The 18,617-nt window shown below is 50.6% G+C and overlaps 1 protein-coding gene across 1 annotated transcript in view; it reads left to right on the plus strand.

Moving 5' to 3' along the window:
* The first annotated feature begins 1,270 nt into the window (after nt 1-1,270).
* LOC133345347 (rab effector MyRIP-like) overlaps nt 1,271-18,617 on the plus strand; it is a 78,138-nt gene continuing 60,791 nt past the window's right edge. Inside the window, exons 1-2 of the mRNA XM_061556026.1 lie at nt 1,271-1,338; nt 12,511-13,085. Of these exons, the coding sequence (XP_061412010.1) occupies nt 12,976-13,085 (110 nt within the window). The 5' untranslated portion in view covers nt 1,271-1,338; nt 12,511-12,975. The remainder of the gene's footprint in view (nt 1,339-12,510; nt 13,086-18,617) is intronic.

The raw sequence follows: 18,617 nt of genomic DNA on the forward strand, positions 1-18,617 counted from the left end.
TCAGGGTGTGTGTGTGGTAGTGTGTGTACCAGTCAGGGTGTGTGTGTGATAGTGTGTGTACCAGTCAGGGTGTGTGTGTGGTAGTGTGTGTACCAGTCAGGGTGTGTGTGTGGTAGTGTGTGTACCAGGGTGTGTGTGTGGTAGTGTGTGTACCAGTCAGGGTGTGTGTGTGGTAGTGTGTGTACCAGTCAGGGTGTGTGTGTGATAGTGTGTGTACCAGTCAGGGTGTGTGTGTGGTAGTGAGTGTACCAGTCACGATGTGTGTGTGATAGTGTGTGTACCAGTCAGGGTGTGTGTGTGTGTGATAGTGTGTGTACCAGTCAGGGTGTGTGTGTAGTAGTGAGTGTACCAGTCAGGGTGTGTGTGTGGTAGTGTGTGTACCAGTCAGGGTGTGTGTGTGGTAGTGTGTGTACCAGTCAGGGTGGTGTGTGTGATAGTGTCTGTACCAGTCAGGGTGTGTGTGTGATAGTGTGTGTACCAGTCAGGGTGTGTGTGTGGTAGTGTGTGTACCAGTCAGGGTATGTGTGTGGTAGTGTGTGTACCAGTCAGGGTGTGTGTGTGGTAGTGTGTGTACCAGTCAGGGTGTGTGTGTTAGTGTGTGTACCAGTCAGGGTGTGTGTGTTAGTGTGTGTACCAGTCAGGGTGTGTGTGATAGTGTGTGTGTGTGGTAGTGTGTGTACCAGTCAGGGTGTGTGTGACAAGGCGGGTGTCTCGCTGTAGGAGGAGCCAGAGCGACGCGTGCCCGGCTCATGAAGTGGAGAGCCCCCGCGCCTCGGCCTCAGCCGCGCAGACAGCAGCAGCATCAGCAGCAGGAGCTGCTTGGGCAGCAGCAGCATCAGCAGCAGGAGCTGCTTGGGCAGTATCAGCAGCAGGAGCTGCTTGGGCAGCAGCAGCAGGAGCTGCTTGGGCAGCATCAGCAGCAGCAGGAGCTGCTTGGGCAGCATCAGCAGCAGCAGGAGCTGCTTGGGCATCAGCAGCAGGAGCTGCTTGGGCAGCATCAGCAGCATCAGGAGCTGCTTGGGCAGCAGCATCAGGAGCTGCTTGGGCAGCAGCAGGAGCAGGAGCTGCTTGGGCAGCAGCAGCATCAGCAGGAGCTGCTTGGGCAGCAGCAGCAGGAGCTGCTTGGGCAGCAGCAGCAGGAGCTGCTTGGGCAGCATCAGCAGCAGCAGGAGCTGCTTGGGCAGCAGCAGCATCAGCAGGAGCTGCTTGGGCAGTATCAGCAGGAGCTGCTTGGGCAGCATCAGCAGCAGGAGCCACTCCCCGTGTCGTGCCAAGGCGGGCGCGACTCCGCACCCCCCAAGCACAACGCGACTCGCCTCGCCTCTTCCCCTTTCCGCGGTGAGTTCATAGACCTCGACTGCTGGCCTAAGGCGTTATCGGAATCTGCGTAAGATCTCTTTCGTTTTGCACAGAATACCAACACACTTACATCATCATCATCTTCATTCACCATGCGGAACTGATATAAGTCCGGATTTACGTTCTCCGCGTTCCTGATGTCGCTGTAAAAAGATTCTTGATGTCGCTGTAAAAATTATTAATGCATGTTTTTTGCCCCCCTTAGTTGAATTTGGCAATTAATTAATTGGAGGACAAACATGCCCCACGTCCAAGGGCTTGGGACTCGGCAATGTTCTCCCATTGATGCAATTATTGGATGGGGGGGGGGGTCATTGTTAGCATTGTAAGAGTGAGTCGTGGATCACCATTAAACCGCAATTAAGCCGACCTCAACCACCACCGTGTACAATTATAGCTGCTTCCCTTCACCGACACCAGCCGCATCCCCTCCAGTTGTTTCTTCTTCTCTCACCTTGGCGTTCCCGTTGAAGCTCGCGCGCTTCGTAATAACAACAATGCTCGTTGCGTTGCGCGTTGAGACGTGCGGCATTGTACGTACACGCGCTCGGCCAGCAACATTTGACACCGCTACGTAGTTTGCGATATTGTGTCATTATAAATGTAGCGTGCGATGTAATTGCTCCTTGTCAGTCGCTCCGCAGTGCCGCTCCGCTATATTTATAAACCCTGCCTCTGCGTGAGATACAAAATACGGAAAAGGCTTCACATGGCAAACTAAATCTCGCATTTGTTTGCAAGCGGCACGAGCCAATATACTTATATATCATAAAACAGCGTCCCTCTGAAACGGGCGATGACTCATTGACGTGAGCACGTGGGTGGGTGTTGGTTGGAAAGACTTGGCACTGTCTGACGTGTGAATGACAGCGCCGATGTGATTGTGTGCCCGTTGACAAGGTAGAGAGAGAGAGAGGGACGATATGGTAAGTCCCGATCAGTCACGTTCGCCTCTCTCCGGCAACCTGAAGTCTGCTGTAGGTTGTACCTTCTCGGATGGGATATCAAGCCCTGCCTGCCTGCATGCGTGGCGTGGCTGCTTCTGGGGTTTGCTTGTCAATTGCAATTCTGTTTAAGAATTCCCGCCACGCCACAACTCCCCACCCGCTCCCCCGCTCAAGTGATCGCTGAAGCCCCTCTGCCTGTCTCCTCTGTCTGTGTGCTGCTGAAGCGGATACACGGCCTCTGAACGTAACCAGCCGGTGGCTCTTTTGGACTAACGCGTGGTTGCCCTTGACCAGAGCTTTGTTACTCAAAATCATGTTCGGCAGAAGCTGGATGTAAGCACACCTTATGTAAGCAGAGTTGCGATGCAAGCAACGCATGCTAACATTACACCGATGCGGATGGGAAGGCAAAGGAGTATTTCCTGATGATGTGAACACACTGCTTTTGATATCCGCTAAACATCTGTGAAAAATAGCTCCACAGCTCATTGGATTCCTCTAGTCGAAATAACGATCACGATTCTAATATAGGCACATCTGGCCTTGCTCCCATTGGGGTGTGCTTGTAATAAGCTTCTACTGGAGTACCCATTTCTGGCAGGGTTAAGTGGTGGTGCAGTGGTTAGCGCATTGAGCTTTACAGTTCGAATCGAGCAGCCGACCCTGGTTACAACTGCGGGTGTAGTAACTGCAATATCACCTTGCTACGTCAGCTTCACATTGGACGATAAATATCTTCCGAAGTCCTTCGCAAGAGCCAGGCCATTGTGTGCCGACAAGAAGATCCACGTTTTTCAAATTCGCCGATTTAAAAAATATCACACTCAATTGGGGTTTACACACAGCAGCAGCAATACTCGCCCCCCCCTAGGTGCACTCTTGCAAATGAGACTCATCCTAGTGCAGTGTTCTTCATTACAAGGCCCGCAAATCACTGGCGGCCCCTTGGTGGCCTTTAGTGCGGCCCCTAACGTGCGTGGACCCCGACAGCCCACTTGTAAAAACACCCCCCACTTGTAAAAACACCCCCCACTTGTAAAAACACCCCCATCATCATCGTGCTGCGGTCAAACCCAACAGTGGTTTCAAACGGTGTGGCGGTCCCTCGCACCGATGATGTATTATCGGCAAAAGTGCCCCCCCCCCCCCCTCTGAAAATGAGTGAAGATCACTGCCCTAATGTCTTGAGTTGTCGCCTGCTTAGAACGAAACCAACTTTGGAACTGTGCCATCAAATATGACGACCCGGGTGTTGGGTGCCCAACTGTCATGGCCGACATCAGGTTTGCGAGTAACGTCTGAAACGGTCCTCGGGCACTCCCTTTCACGAGCTCGCACTCACCAACGTGTTGACGCGCGGATGAACAGCCCCGATGACCTACACGGTGTGGGGGGGATGGGGGGGTAGGCGTTCGACTCTTAGTATATTGATAAAGGACTGTGAGTAATAATAATTATTATTTTCGTTGAGTTGTAATATCTGGTCAAGAGGTTTGCTTGATTGCTATCGGCTGTATTTTCATGCTCCACAGGCAGCAAGTTATTAGGCTCACCCAGTGATGGGGAGGTATCGTTGTGTTTAGTTTGAGACATAACAGGGTTCAGTGCTTCAGGATGACCCCTGGCCCTACGCGTGGATCCATTTAAACTTGAGGTGTTACTTTTTTTAAATTAATTTGGATTTCAGATAGTTCAAAGTTGTACGCAGTCCACTATATTTGTCTCTTTAGCACATTGAAGCAAAACTAGTGTTGTTTAGTTAAAGTCCTCTTGTTTGTAATAAAGTAAAAAAGATTATATTTTGGCATTGACCTGTCTACAGAGAGTCCAGTGAGTGTAGTAACAAAAGCGTGATGAATAGTTTGTATGCCTGCCCTGTTGGGAGGACCACTGCACATTTCAAAGTTATACATTAATTTTTTAGTTGTATTTTACAGTGGCATTTAAACCTCACGTCTTGTATCGACCCATACTCATTAGTCGTGAGTCAAAATCCCAGTCGCGGGTCAACTCGGCTCATCGTTTCTCTGGGGTTGATAAAATTGGTACCACTTTGTCGGGAGTCAACGAAAGTTCTCCGGCGTGAAACATCAATTGTCTCCCGCAATGTGGAATATGTTTTGGCAAAGAGCCACCGATGAGCACAGGCTACCATCGCGCGCTCGCGGTTAAACACCGGTGACTCTCTGACATTGTCTCGTTCAAAACAGCGACGGCACTGCAGCCTTTCCAGACGCAGTGATCCTTGCACCGTGGCCAAAAGCAGTCCCTATAAGTTTTATTTGCGGTTGTGGAGGGGGCTCAAACTTTGAGCAGCGGTGGGTAGTGAATGGGAACCCACCGTCGAACTGCAACTTGCACGGGTGATCGCATGGCTGTTGTCATTTATGCCGGGTCATTACCATCGACTTAATCTTCCTCCAAGTGCTTTGCTTTTTTGTAGTGCTCTACTGCATGGCAGCACATCATTCCCGAACGAACGCGTGATTCAAAACGTGTACAGAACACTTAGGCTCGGCCAGGCCCTTGTGGATAGCCGTGCGGCTCGTGAATTCTGCTCACACTTTATCAGCCGAGCAAGGATTGGCAAAGGGCGTCTTTGATGTGAATGAAATTGTAAATACGATAAATCTTCTACCCATGTCCACATGTGCGTTTTAAATGATCGACTAAAAACCGGTTCGAAAATGTACGTTCAGAATGATGCATGGCTGACTCTGATTTTGTGGCAAGGTAAACCCACAGTAATGTGTAATTTTACACTGCTCTTTTATGGGATACTAGTGGGAAGTGCCCGGCGTTGCCCGGGTGAAAAAGACACACACACACATCGACTTAGACACACACACAGACATCGACCCACACACACAAACACATCGACTTACACACACACACACACATATAAACATCCACTTTAGATACACACACAGAGTTACACACACAAATCGATGTACACACATAAAGCGACTCACACACACACATATGGAGACTCTCACACACACATCGACCTAAGTCCGGACTTACACACACACATATCGACTAAGACACACACACAAGGACTTACACACACACATGGAGCCAGGCACACACATCGACTTACACAACAATCCCTGATGATGCCACAGCTAGAGCATTTTTTTCTCTCTGGCGAGCCTGAGCGAGGAGGAGTTTGAAAACAAAGGTCTTCCCAGTACTGGCAGGTGCATCAAGGAAAAAAATTACTCGATTTGTAGTGTCAATGTCTTCCAAGATCTTCGTGTCGGCTTCTATTTGTGCATCCATCAGCTTTTGTTAATTTTCCTAAATAAATTAAAGAAGCTCTAAAGCATAATAGCATATTTCACATAGGATCTCTTGAGCAAGGGCATGCAGGTTGTCCCTGTAGGGTGTTGGTAGTCCCATAGATGTGAGGTATTTTCCACCAATGGAGTGCAATTTGTCCTGAAGGAGGATGAGGGCCTGTTTGAAGATGATATCAGAAAAGTTGACGTCGAGGTTTGTATTTTCTCATTGAGCTCCGTGGAGGATGTCCTCACTCATGCCCTTTCGTATTTTTACCAGAGTCCCATGGGGTTAGATGGGCTGCAAACTTTAAGATTTATGGAGAAGAGCTATGTCAGTTGGAAAGGGGACTGACCAACAGAAGCTTCTGACATAGCTTCATGAAGATGGTGATCATGCGCAAGAATTGCACGATGATTGCAAGCTTCCCTGTATGTTTGACAGACAACTCCTTCCACTGTTTAGAGGTCTTGGAAAGATGTGTGCCCTTTGGCAACATGTAGAAGCAGTGAGAGAAAGTAGTGTGGGGGCTACTGCCCCCCGATTCCTCTTTATGCGACATAACTCTCGGCTGGCCCCTTGGCTACCTTGGTCAGTCAAACACCCTCCGCGTGTCTTCCCTCAAACATTGGTAAGAGCTACCCGCACGCTACTGCTCAACCCTGTGCACACGCTAAAAATAGCACGGCAGCTGGGGGTCAGAGGTCGGAGGGCAGTGGCGTTGCTCGCACACGCGCGGCCGCCGTGGGCGGGTGATAGCGTTCGTTTAAAGGGCCGTGGGACAGGTGTTTGCGGTGGGTGTGAGCCCTTACGCAGCCCGGGTATCCAGTCACAGAACGGAGGGTGCACCCACGGAAGCACCGACCACACACACTGTGAGCGTACATACACACAGCACCACGCGCTTGCCACACGCTCGCCGAATCCACACGAGGCTGTGATTAGTTATTAACGATTTATTACCGGCCGACTGTGAGCCACTCTCCTGAATTAATTGGAATCGGCAAAGCAGGATTAAAACTATCTCCCGTTGGTCTGAACCCTGGTCGGTTGTGACTTCAACCTTTTTGGCTATTACGCTCAATACCGGCTCTCTTTCTCTCCCCTTACTCACGGTTTGCCGCTCCTGTGCGCTTGTCCTCGCAGCACTTCGACTCGTCGCACGGACGTTCGATTAGCTGCCCTGAAGAGACAACCGCCCCGGTGGCTGACTCGAGAAGCAAGAGACCTTTTACCTTTCTGTGTCCCCCTTTTATTGTTAACCCACATCAAAGAAAGCCGTCGCTAATCCGAGGGCCCTCTCGCCCAATCGGATTGCTCGTCTTGCGCCGCAGTACTCGCGCTCTCATCGCCGTCCACATCCCGGTTTCCATATAAAAGGGCCCGCCGCTGACTGCTGTGCCGGCGGCCGTTCACAAGCACATTCGCCCTGCCAATCAGACGCCCACCCTGGCTTCCCACCATTCGTGGCTGCTCCCCCCTACCTACCTGCTGATCCGTGTGTGGGGGTGCGTTTTAACCGCGGTGGCTGGGTAGCCCCGCCGTGACCATGTAATCTCAACCCAAGTCACAGCGCCGCGTTGCGAGTTAGCATCGGGCGAGATCGCCTAATTCCCTGGCCGCAGGAAACCATGAAAATTATCCCTATGAGAAGGCTTCTGTGAGAAAAAACCTGTCGGCCAGGTGACCTCCCCTCGAAGCGCTATGGGGGGGGGAAATGTGTGAGGGTGTGTTTATGTGGGGGGTGGTAAGGGGGAAGCAGTGTTGGCCCCGTCGCTTGGTGGTGGCGAGGTCGTAGATGGGGCGCCCGCAGAGCGGCTTCGCGGCGGCGGCATCACAGTAGCATTGCTGATTGTCGGGATGAACTGTGTCTACGTATGTGTATGAGTCGTTTTATGTGTGTACGTCGATTTCTGTGTGCAAATCCATGTGTGTGTATCTAAAGTGGATGTCTGTGTGTGCGAGTCCATATGTGTGTGTGTGTAAGTCGGTGTTTGTGTGTGTGGGTCGATGTCTGTGTGTGTGTCTAAGTCGATGTGTGTGTGTGTCTTATTCGCCCGGGCAACGCCGGGTACTTCCCGCTAGTCTTACATATGTAACGGCGTAAGTAGCGCAGGAGACGTTTGATGGAGGCAACACGTATTTATTAACAAATGGGTACTATACAGTACGTAGCGCACCCTAACACTGGAAGGGGTAACGGCCCCTTCACCCGGTCTATCCGAGGCAGTGTCCCTCGGCTAACGTTTCCCCGTTAGCTCCTACACTCCTCAAACCCAGACCATCCTATAGAGGCTAACTCACCTGGCCCAGCTTCGGCTCAGGTCCGACCCTCAGCCACACGAGCCTGGCCCTCACAAGGACACAGACCTCGCTGCTCTGAGGTCGCCCCTGGCTTGCCCTGCTCGGCTCTTATAAGAGCAGCGAGTCAGGGTAATCCCAGGGCTAGCTAGCTGGTCTTCAGTCTTCACTGGCTCTTCTGCTCCAACGACTGCCTCGAGCTCTCTCGCACACCGCCTTATATACCCAACTGCCCCCCGAGGGGCGGGGCTGTATGCGGACGTTGATGTAGACACCCCACGCACGGACCGTGATGTAGACACCACCACGTAATGGCTTGCTACACCCCGGTACGTAACACCTCTACACATATAAAAGGCATTTTTTGTCTGTCCGTCTGTGGACGCGCACTTGCGAAAAATTTGGCTCGCAAACCGTGGGGTTTTCGTTAAAAAAAGTAGCCTGATACCACGCCATAAGCCCCGTGGTGAGCCAGCACTATTCCGTTTTCCCATCCGTCAACTTTAAAGTAGTTTTTTGAACAATTGAGTAAATGTGTATTATTATTTAATTATTTTATCGCGAGGCTAAAGTTGCCCTGGGGTTGCCCCTCGCAACGTACATGCATCATCGGTGGGGGTTAGGTGGGATTTCTCCTTGGCATTCAAAATGCAAAATAAATTCACAATGCTGAGGTCAATTCATCAAAGTGTCATGTCCTCTTCTCTCCCCCCCCCCCCCAGCCCAATGTGTGCACTTACTACTATAGGGTCGGTAGATACTAATAATATAGCGCTTAAATAGTATTATTGTAGCGTGGGCAGGGGAATGGTGGTGGGGGGGGGGGGGTAGCGGCCCAGCCCCCAGCCTCGGCCCACTGGGCAATCTAGGCGAGGCCCGGGGCTCTGCATGGGACTAGGCCTCACCACGGCACTCTGTCAGGTGTGTGCTATAGAGTCGATATATACTGCTATAGTGTCAACATGTACTACTGTAGTGATAGTAGGTACCACCACAGTATGTACTGCTGTAATCATACATGTACCACCACAGTCAGTATGCACTGCTGTAGTGAAAGCAGGTACCATCAAAGTCGGTATACACTGCTTTAGTGATAGCAGCAACCACCACAGTTGGTATGCAATGCTGTAGTTAAAGCAGGTCCCACCACAGTCAGTATACAATGCTGTAGTGATAGCAGGAACCACCACAGTCTGTATGCGCTGCTGTAGTGAAAGCAAGTACCACCAAAGTCAGTATACAATGCTCTAGTGATAGCAGGAACCACCACAGTTGATATGCACTGCTGGAGTTATAGCAGGTACCACCACAGTCGGTATGCAGTGCTGTATTGAAAGCAGGTATCACCACAGTCGGTATGCAGTGCTGTAGTGAAAGCAGGTACCACCACAGTCAGTATGCACTGCTGTAGTGAAAGCAGGTATCACCACAGTCGGTATGCAGTGCTGTAGTGAAAGCAGGTACCACCACAGTCAGTATGCACTGCTGTAGTGAAAGCAGGTATCACCACAGTCGGTATGCAGTGCTGTAGTGATAGTAGGTGCCACCACAGTCGGTATGCAGTGCTGTAGTGAAAGCAGGTACCACCAAAGTCGGTATGCAGTGCTGTAGTGAAAGCAGGTACCACCACAGTCGGTATGCACAGCTGTGGTGATAGTAGATACTGCTATCGAGTTGGTAGATATTGCTATATAGAGTTAGTAGATACTAAAACAGTCAGTATATACCACTACGGTCAGTAGATACCTACTATACAGTCAGTAGATACTGCTTTAGAGTTTGCAGTTACTACTATAGTCAGTGGATACTACTATAGAGTCAGCATAGAGTTGGTAGATAATACTGTAGGGCCAGTAAATGCTACTATGGTCAGTAGTTACTACAGTCAGTAAATACTACTACACAGTAGCTACGACTGGCTCAGTAGATACTACTGTACAGTCAGTAGATACAACTACAGAGTCAATAGATACTACTTCCTCTGTTGTATGTAGGGTGTGTACGCCAGTGGCGGCTCCTGCAAAATCTCTCAGGGGGGGCAAATGTCTGGATGATTGATAAGGATAAGGTCCACCCATGCAATGGATAAATTAACAGCTTAAGCATGTAAAGGCAACTTCACTTCTTTAATATTAATGAAAAATAAAGTGACTCTTACAATACATCTTGTTTGTTTCTATATTCACTATTAATACAATCCACTCAAGTTTTTTGTATTAAAGAATCCACTAGGTGGCGACAAATTATATTGTTGGATGAAACGTGATTACGTATGATGACGTAAGCACGTTAGTGCGAGCCCTCCCGGAAGCCATAGAGAATGCATTGTAGTGCCCCCCGTTCGAAAAAAAACATCTTTGAATGTAAGTCTATGGGGCCACTCGGGGCGATTCTCAGCCGGAGTGAAATCGCCCAAAAAGAGGCGGTACTCCACAGAACGTGACATGACGCTGATTGGACTATATCCAGAGGCACAGTGACGGCTAGCGTGACTCTGTGGTTGAATGACATTGGTGGTGCGTCGCCCAATCGCCCTAATGAAGAAACCGCCCCTGGTGTACGCATATATACCTATGCGGGGGTATACATATTTTCTGAGTGGGGGTGGTGATCGACAATTTTCACAAACCTTTGAGATCAACCATTTACCCCCCACCTTCTATAACTTTTGGAACCTCTGCAAGCCTCTTATAATTTTGTTGGTGGAGAAATGGACAAACGGCCCACCAGGCTTTCACAATTGCTTAGTATCTGTGTATGTATATGTAAGGTTTTTAAGAGAAGTTTTGAAATGTATTTTTCGCCCGGGCAACGCCGGGTACTTCCCCCTAGTCTATCTATATATATGATCTGTTAACACCATAGCGTGATGCATGTTTATGTTTTGCAAACTTTGACAGTGAAAAGTCTGGAATCCTGCCCAAATGACTTTGCGAGCTTTGTAGCTCATCTCCTTTTTGAGCCAGATGTAGAAATTCAACATCACTACGGCAGGTGGGAGTTCATCCATAAGACGACCACTGTTTGCCTTACCCCATAAGCTGGTGTATATTTTATCGACCCCTGAGGGATGATTGGCCTAGTCAACCCGCAACCAGACTTTAATCTCTCAACCTGATGACTGCGAGTGGCAACGCTCCCCCTCTGAGCCACCTGGCCAGTTCATACAAGGAAGTCGTTAGCACGGTAATGCGGTAGCATCCTGCGAGTGTGGTGGTGACGTGTGTGTTTTAATGATGCACTCGTCAATGTACACACGTGTGTCGAACTTCTTTGGCACCGTACGTAGCCGACCGTGCTAATCGCTGGAGCGGTAAGTCCTCGCTGCATGCGCCCCGTTCGCACGACGCGTTTTCGAGAGAACGCGGTTCCGCCATTGGGGGAACGCTTCCCACGTAAACGCGGAACACACGCGCAAGCCCACTACAACGTGGTCACTGAGCGGTCGGCTACGAACTACTTTCTCGAGCTGCGCGGCTGAGCGGTACAGTGATGCGGTACGCGGAGTGATAACAGTAATGCGCCGGCGTACCGTCACTTCGGTTCTTCATCCCGTCGTGGAATGACACGCAGGCTGATGTTACAATGATTCGGCATTCCTCGCTGAACGCAGTTTTCGCTTCACGCGGCACTTTTCATGGATGCTTCTGCGACCGGGTTAAGTGAGGGATTACTTTCACGTATTTATTTAAATTGAGTCAGAGCCACAGCGACTGCACTGGCACTCGACGCTGCGATTCTCACTCCAAGCGTGAATTTATTCCGCGTTCATAAATCGTCCCGCTCCATTATTAATGGGGGTGCTGCCGAACAAAATTACTTTCCTTCCAGGCTCTGCTATGTTCTGTGACTCTTTTTATTTTTACCAGGTAAGGCCCACTGAGCTATGCAGCTCTTTTTCAGAAGCGACCTGGCCACATATGATAGCTCAACGAAGCGTCTCATCATGTAGGAATGCACAGCAGCGAAATGCTCGAAACGCACATTGATTCTAAATGTGGAGGGGGAAAAAAACCCGGAGGACACGGAGAAAAATCCACACGGCCACTGGGGAGAGAGAACACGAAAACGCCAAATATACAACAGGCGTCAGGGTTGGCATCACACCCACGACCTCCTGCATACCAGGGGAGGGAGTTAATGTCTCGCCACCGCAACGCGCCTGTGCATTGTCGCGCGCGTCGACAAAGTTAATGATGACTGGCCTCACGCTAATTGAGGTTAACCGTTGCCCTATTTAACAACGCATTAATCGGGTACGAGCTTGCGTTGCGAATCCATAATGGTGTTTTCGGCCGGCATGCCACTCCCTACGGTTCGCAATCCGACGTTTGCGACTTAAAATCCCAGGTTGAGGCTCAACTCGCCCGACCCCGCTGTCCCGACAGAGTTGATGCTTGGTGGTGGTACTTGGCCCTCACCATGGGAATGTGGAATCGTCACCGCTCGGATCAGGGCCGTTAATGGAGGTGGCTGCTGTTGCGTGCCCAGGGGAACGCGTTTAAGATGTTGGTACGTCGGGCGTTAGTGTTGTGTACGGCTTAAGAGTTTTCGACGTGTCGCGGTAACGAGTGTTTACTATCGCTTACTGCCGTAACTCCTTTGTTTTCTGTCATTTTAGGGACCCTTCATTGGAAATCGATGGAACGGTGAAAAAACATTGCAGGTGCGGCACGTATGAAATACGAGATGCACATGTTGAACGAATTGATTTAAACAATCGTGTCTAAATGGCATTACGATTTTCGAAAGGAAAGGCATCTGATGTATAAAATAAATAAATATATAACCTATGGGGAAAGAAAAAAAAAGAGAATTGATAGGCAGCAAGGCAAGGCAGCAATCTGAAGAGAGTGCGAGAGAGATAGAAGGACAGGGAGCTTTGAATAGCAGCCATAAGCAGCGACAATAGGAGGCTGACACACCACATTATACACCGCCACGGCCAGAGGCAAGAGGACCGCATCAAGCAAATTGTTCAATAGAGATTTTTCAAACGGGACTGGGGGGGGGGGCGTGGGGAGAGCTAGAAGGGAGATAGGAGGACAGGTTGGTGTTGGGGTGGAGCACGGAGGAGCGGAGCGGCATGGGGAGGAAGCTGGACCTGTCGGGGCTGACGGAGGACGAGGCGCGACTCGTCCTGCGCGTCGTGGAGAGGGACGGGAGAGTCCGCCAGCGCGAGACCGAGCGGCTCAAGTGAGTACACGACCCCGAGCGGTGAGGGTCGGGGGGGTGGCTGCTGTCATGATCACTGACATTCGTCACGGTCGTTATCCGTCATTGGAATCATCATCATGGTCATCGTCTTTCCATACAATCGGTCATCGTTAATCATTCACTATGGTGGTCATTGTTCATTGTGATAATTATCATCATCGTAATCATTCTCATGATTATTATTATTATCATCATCATCATTTTTTATAATCATCATTATCCACATTATCATCATTCATCACGATCGTCATTATTCATTGCGATTATCACCATCATCTGTCATTAATGACAATCACCATTCATCATTATCGTGATCATCTGTCATGTTCATGGCCACCACCATGTTAGAGCCGTGATCATTGCCACCATCGTCATCACCGCCACCATTTTCATTACCACTATTATACCCCTATAATTATCTTCATCATCACTACCACTGTTATCATCATCACCATCATAATCTATACATATATGATGTACAATTCCGAATGCAGGTCTCAATGCACAGCCTTTGATGAGGTATATGCTTTTCATCATCTATGTGATTTTAATTCATTAATTCAAGTTTAAAATCGTGGGAATTTGGCAATTAAAACCAGAATAAAAAAACACTTAATAATAGGACAGGTTGGCAAAACAGTGAATGGCACGCACACACACACATACACACATACACACACACGCCACACGGGAAAAGCAATTCCATTTCGATTTGAGACAACCACAAAAAAATATACGACACGGTTGTGACCGGCTAAAAATAAATCCATTTACACGTAATGACACAGCACTCGCTCAACCCCGCTTCACTCGGGCCCCACCGCAGCATTCGCAAGCACGTCCCGACTATCGCCCTGCGGTCAAGCGTGGCGCCGATGTCGCGGCGCTGACCGTGTGTCACAAGCTGCCGGGCACACGCCGAGGTCGTGCGGAGTCGCATCGGCCAAATTGATGGGAAAGCCACGCGGTCGGAAGTTCGCGACGTGGATCGTTGGCCGATCGCCCCGAGTGGACCTCCGGATGCCACCTTTACCTTCTGCGATACGGATGTTGCGTTTTTTTTTATTTTTTTTATCTTTTTGACATGACTTCAACTGGCACGTTCACATTTTCAAGCCCCACCGCCCTTCTCTGTGCAGCCCTCGACCTGTTGCGCCCAGTCTCACTCCTTTTCCCTTCTTGCTTCCCTCCACTAGAACCAAATAAACAATCATCTTCACGAGCTTGCTTCCATTCCTTCCTTAAAACAACCCCTATCTCTTGCCCATCATTCTGATACCCCCCACCGCCTCCTAGCTACCAGGCCTACTCCAACCCTAATCACTACCCCAACGCCTATCACTACTCCAGACTATATCACTACCCCTATCACTATCCCAACGCCTATCACTACCCCAACCACTATCACTACTCCAGACCCTATCACTACCCCTATCACTACCCCAACGCCTATCACTACCGTTATCACTACCCCAACCACTATCACTACTCCAGACTCTATCATTACCCCTATCACTACCCCAACGCCTATCACTACCCCAACCACTATCACTACTCCAGACCCTATTACTACCCCTATCACTACCCCAACGCCTATTACTACCCCTATCAATACGCAAATTCCTATTACTACCCCAACCTCTATCACTACGCCTACCCCTATCACTACCCCAACCAAACCACACCCTCACAAGCCCCAAACACACAACCACTCTGGGACATGTGGAAAAATGGATACACCTCAACCCCCACCCCCCACACACACATACACACCTAACCCCGCCGTCCCTACACATACACACCGAACCCCACACGCTAAACCACACTGAGCAACAACATGCGCGCACTAAACAAAGACAAAACATCTCCCGTGTGGCCTTAACAGACTGTTGGGGCAAGTTCCTTTAGAGAACACCTATGAAGGCCGGCACGGCACACGAGGGGGTGCATGACCAGCACCACGCCCGGCCGCCTTTGTCTCCCTAGTGGCGATGTTTACACACTGTGCTAGGCACTCATTTTAGGCCGAGTCGACCTAGGGGAGGCCCAGGACCGGTTCAGATAATCGTCACTGGTATTGGCCGTGAGCGGGAATCCAACTCGGGTCACCGGGTTCGTCGTGCAGCGTAGCGCTAACCGCTTCCACCACCGCTCCGCTCACCTAACCGTGCCCGTGTCACCACACAAACACACGCACGAACGCCCACACGTACCCAAACACACGTGTACACACGCACATACACACGGAAGCGCAGACGCACTCACTCAGACGAGCCGAAAATAGAAAGTTTGGAGTTGAGCTGACCGCAGTATTGGCCGAGTGGTTCAAGTCAACAACACAGAGGCACGTTCACGTCAGATTTTGAGCTCGGCCACTCGTGCACAGTCGCAGCCACCGCAGTTAGCCATCGAGGCTCGTGTGCAACCGCATTTACTCTTGTGTGGATGTGGCTTGGGGTGTAAGGTTTCTGGCTCAGAATTGAGCCGGTTCTTTTCATAGGGCAGTAGGTCCCAAATGCCTGCCGGTAAGGGGTGAATTTAGCCCGTCGTCATCGTCATCGACATCATCAACGCCATCATTCATCTCCTTTAGAGTCTATAAGAAGCCGTGTACCACATTGTGGGGAAGTTAGCAGTGTTTATTCTACAGGGATGCTGGCAACCATCAAATCCAGCGGCCGCCTCCTGGTTATTACTGCGGCGTGTGTATTAACCGTCGTCATATGGGCACTTGACAGTGGATGTTAAAGATTCATCCCCCCCCCCCACCGACGTTGTTTGGGATAGGTCGGCCACTGTGTGTTGCCGGTGTCACGGTCCCGATTTTTCTTCTTCCAAATTCGAAAACCGCCCGTGAATTACTCAATCGCAGACCAATGCCCCAGGTTACTCTTGCAAAAATTAGATTGATCCTGGTGTCACTTGATTAAACAAAATTAACTTCAACCTGAGCTACAATTGCCTTAAATTGGCAATTACTCAGGGGACCAAAGCCCCTCCCCCCTCCCAACTCTTGCAATGGTGAGAATCGTCGAATAGACTGTTGGGACAAGTGTTGCTCGTGAGCACCTATGAAGACCAGTACGGCACACGAGGTGTTAGGTGGTCAGCACTTCGCCTTTGTCTCCCCTAGTGGCGATATTTACACATCACGCCACGTACTCATTTAAGGCTGGATCGACCTAGGGGAGGCCCAGCACCGGTTACAATACCCGTCGCCGACGTTGGCCCAATGAGCGGGAACCGAACTCGGGTCGGCGGGTTCATAGCGCGCCGTGCTAACCCGCTTCGCCACCGCTCCCCGCAACATTTCCACGTGCGCGCACACACGCTAATACCTCTACGTCATCTCGCAGCTGTCTTTTAATTCGTGGGAGTCCTTGCGGGACCCACGTCCGCATTTGTCAGCCGGTTGCATTTACAGCTCATTTAAATGCATTGCACTCGAAGGCAGTTTCCTGTCCCCACTCCAGATTTGACCCCCTCCCTCCCACCCTCCCGCGCTCTCCCCCGATACCTTTGAGGGGCCAGGTGGACTCCTCTGCATGAAATTGAACACGCACATCGCCCTTCACGGTGCAGGCGGCAGGGCCAGAGAGGGCCCTCGGCGGCATCGGCTGTTTGGTAATTCAGTCCGTCTTCTGCGGAACCGTGTGACGTGCGTAGGACGTTCACCATCGGGCGCTTTCTTCTTCCCCATCCCGTGATACACAATGTGCCAGCGAGACAGCTGATCGTTTTACACGTCCCCCCCCCCACCCTTTTTGCACGGGCGCACGTTTGAATAGACATTGATTGGACCGGCGGGGAAGGGGAGCTCTGCTGTACTCGTCGGAAGCCTTTGTGACTCTCGTCCCCTGAGCAAGCCTAGGTGGGTCTGCTGCGGTTGATACTTTACAATAACCACGGCCAAATCCAACCCCGCTTCCGCCACGGACGACTTCACTTTTAAATTGACCACCGCTTAAAGATTCGTGTGTAACTGCGCCCACGGAGAGACCATGCAAACTCCAAACATACAGGCGTCAGAGTAGGGATTGAACATGGACATCTGTGAAAAAAAGAGCTTTATAGTTCATTGGATTCCTCCAGTATAAATAAATATTCTGATTCTCTGATCCTGAACCCACGACCTCCTGTAGAGCAGGGCTCGCCACCAAGGTGCCCTCCATTGGCCGTGCGGATCAGCTCCAGGTCGACCGCCCCCCCCTACACCCACCCCCCCCCCGGATTTAATCCTCACCCATGGTCAACGGCGGCCTCATTGCGCCAGGTGGGGGGGAGGCAGATGTGTGGGGGGGACAGAGGGGTGGGGGGGGCAGACGGGTGGGGGGCCAGAGGGGTGGGGGGGGCAGAGGGGTGGGGGGGGCAGAGGGGTGGGGGGGGCAGAGGGGTGGGGGGGGCAAAGGGGTGGGGGGGGCAAAGGGGTGGGGGGGCAGAGGGGTGGGGGGAGTGGTGGTGGGGCTGTGCGTGGCTTCCGTAAATCGGTGGCGTGTTTATGAAACTCAAAGTGGCCACTTAGCGTGAGATTTAACGTCGCAACGTATTCAGGGTTAACGGCGGGGGGCGGGGGGATGACAACGTTCCACGCTTGTGCGCGGATAGTGGAGTCGGGTGTTGGAATAAATACGAAACGTCGTTGACGGTTTGTTTTGTAACCCCCATTTTTTTTATCGCTGCCTTTTAATGAAGCGAGCCGGAAGGCGACAAATCTCTCGACTCGGCTGACACGGAGAATGGACGTTAAAGTGGAAGACGGATGATAAATTGCAAATTCATCCGTGTTTTTATTCTTCTTTTAAATCTATCCCCCCCCCTTCGTAGACTTTAAATTGAGTTGTTTGCTCGGAGTTTTGTTGTTGTTGAGCGCAATCGCATAGGAGAGACGCGGGGGTCGTAAATCTCCCCCGCGTTTCGCAAACATCACCGCAGATGTAAAAAAAAAGGAAAAATATTAAAAGTAAGCAAGAGCTGCGCGCAGTTGAATTTGAGTAAGCGGCAAGCGTCCCTGCACTCCAAGAACCATAATTGTGGTTACGATTTTTTTCATTTATTTGACCAGGTAAGGCCCCACTGAGCTATACTTTTTTTTCAGAAGCGACCCGGCCACAAATGATAGCTCAATGAAGTGGCTTACCGTGTGGGAAATGTATTGCAGCCAAAATACTCTCTTAACGCCTGATGTTGATTCTAAATGTGGAGGGAAAAATCGGGAGGACCCGCAGAAAAATCTACGCGACCAAGGGGAGTGAGAGACGAGCAAACTTCAGGATGGAACCCACGACCTTCTGTATATCAGGCGAGGTAGTTAACATCTTGCCACCATGGCGAGCAGAGTGTTCGTACCTGTTTGGACGCAATGCACACCACCTGCACGTTTGAATGAACCGCGCCAGGTTTTCTCCAGTTGCTCAGCTCAACACGGCTCCTCATTTAATGGAAGGGGAGATGTAAATAATCCATCATCAATAGAATAACATAGGATTACCCTAACATTTTACGAATAAAGTA

This window comes from Lethenteron reissneri, chromosome 21 (genome assembly GCF_015708825.2).
Source record: "Lethenteron reissneri isolate LAM-NWPU_2019-01 chromosome 21, ASM1570882v1, whole genome shotgun sequence".
NCBI lineage: Eukaryota > Metazoa > Chordata > Hyperoartia > Petromyzontiformes > Petromyzontidae > Lethenteron > Lethenteron reissneri.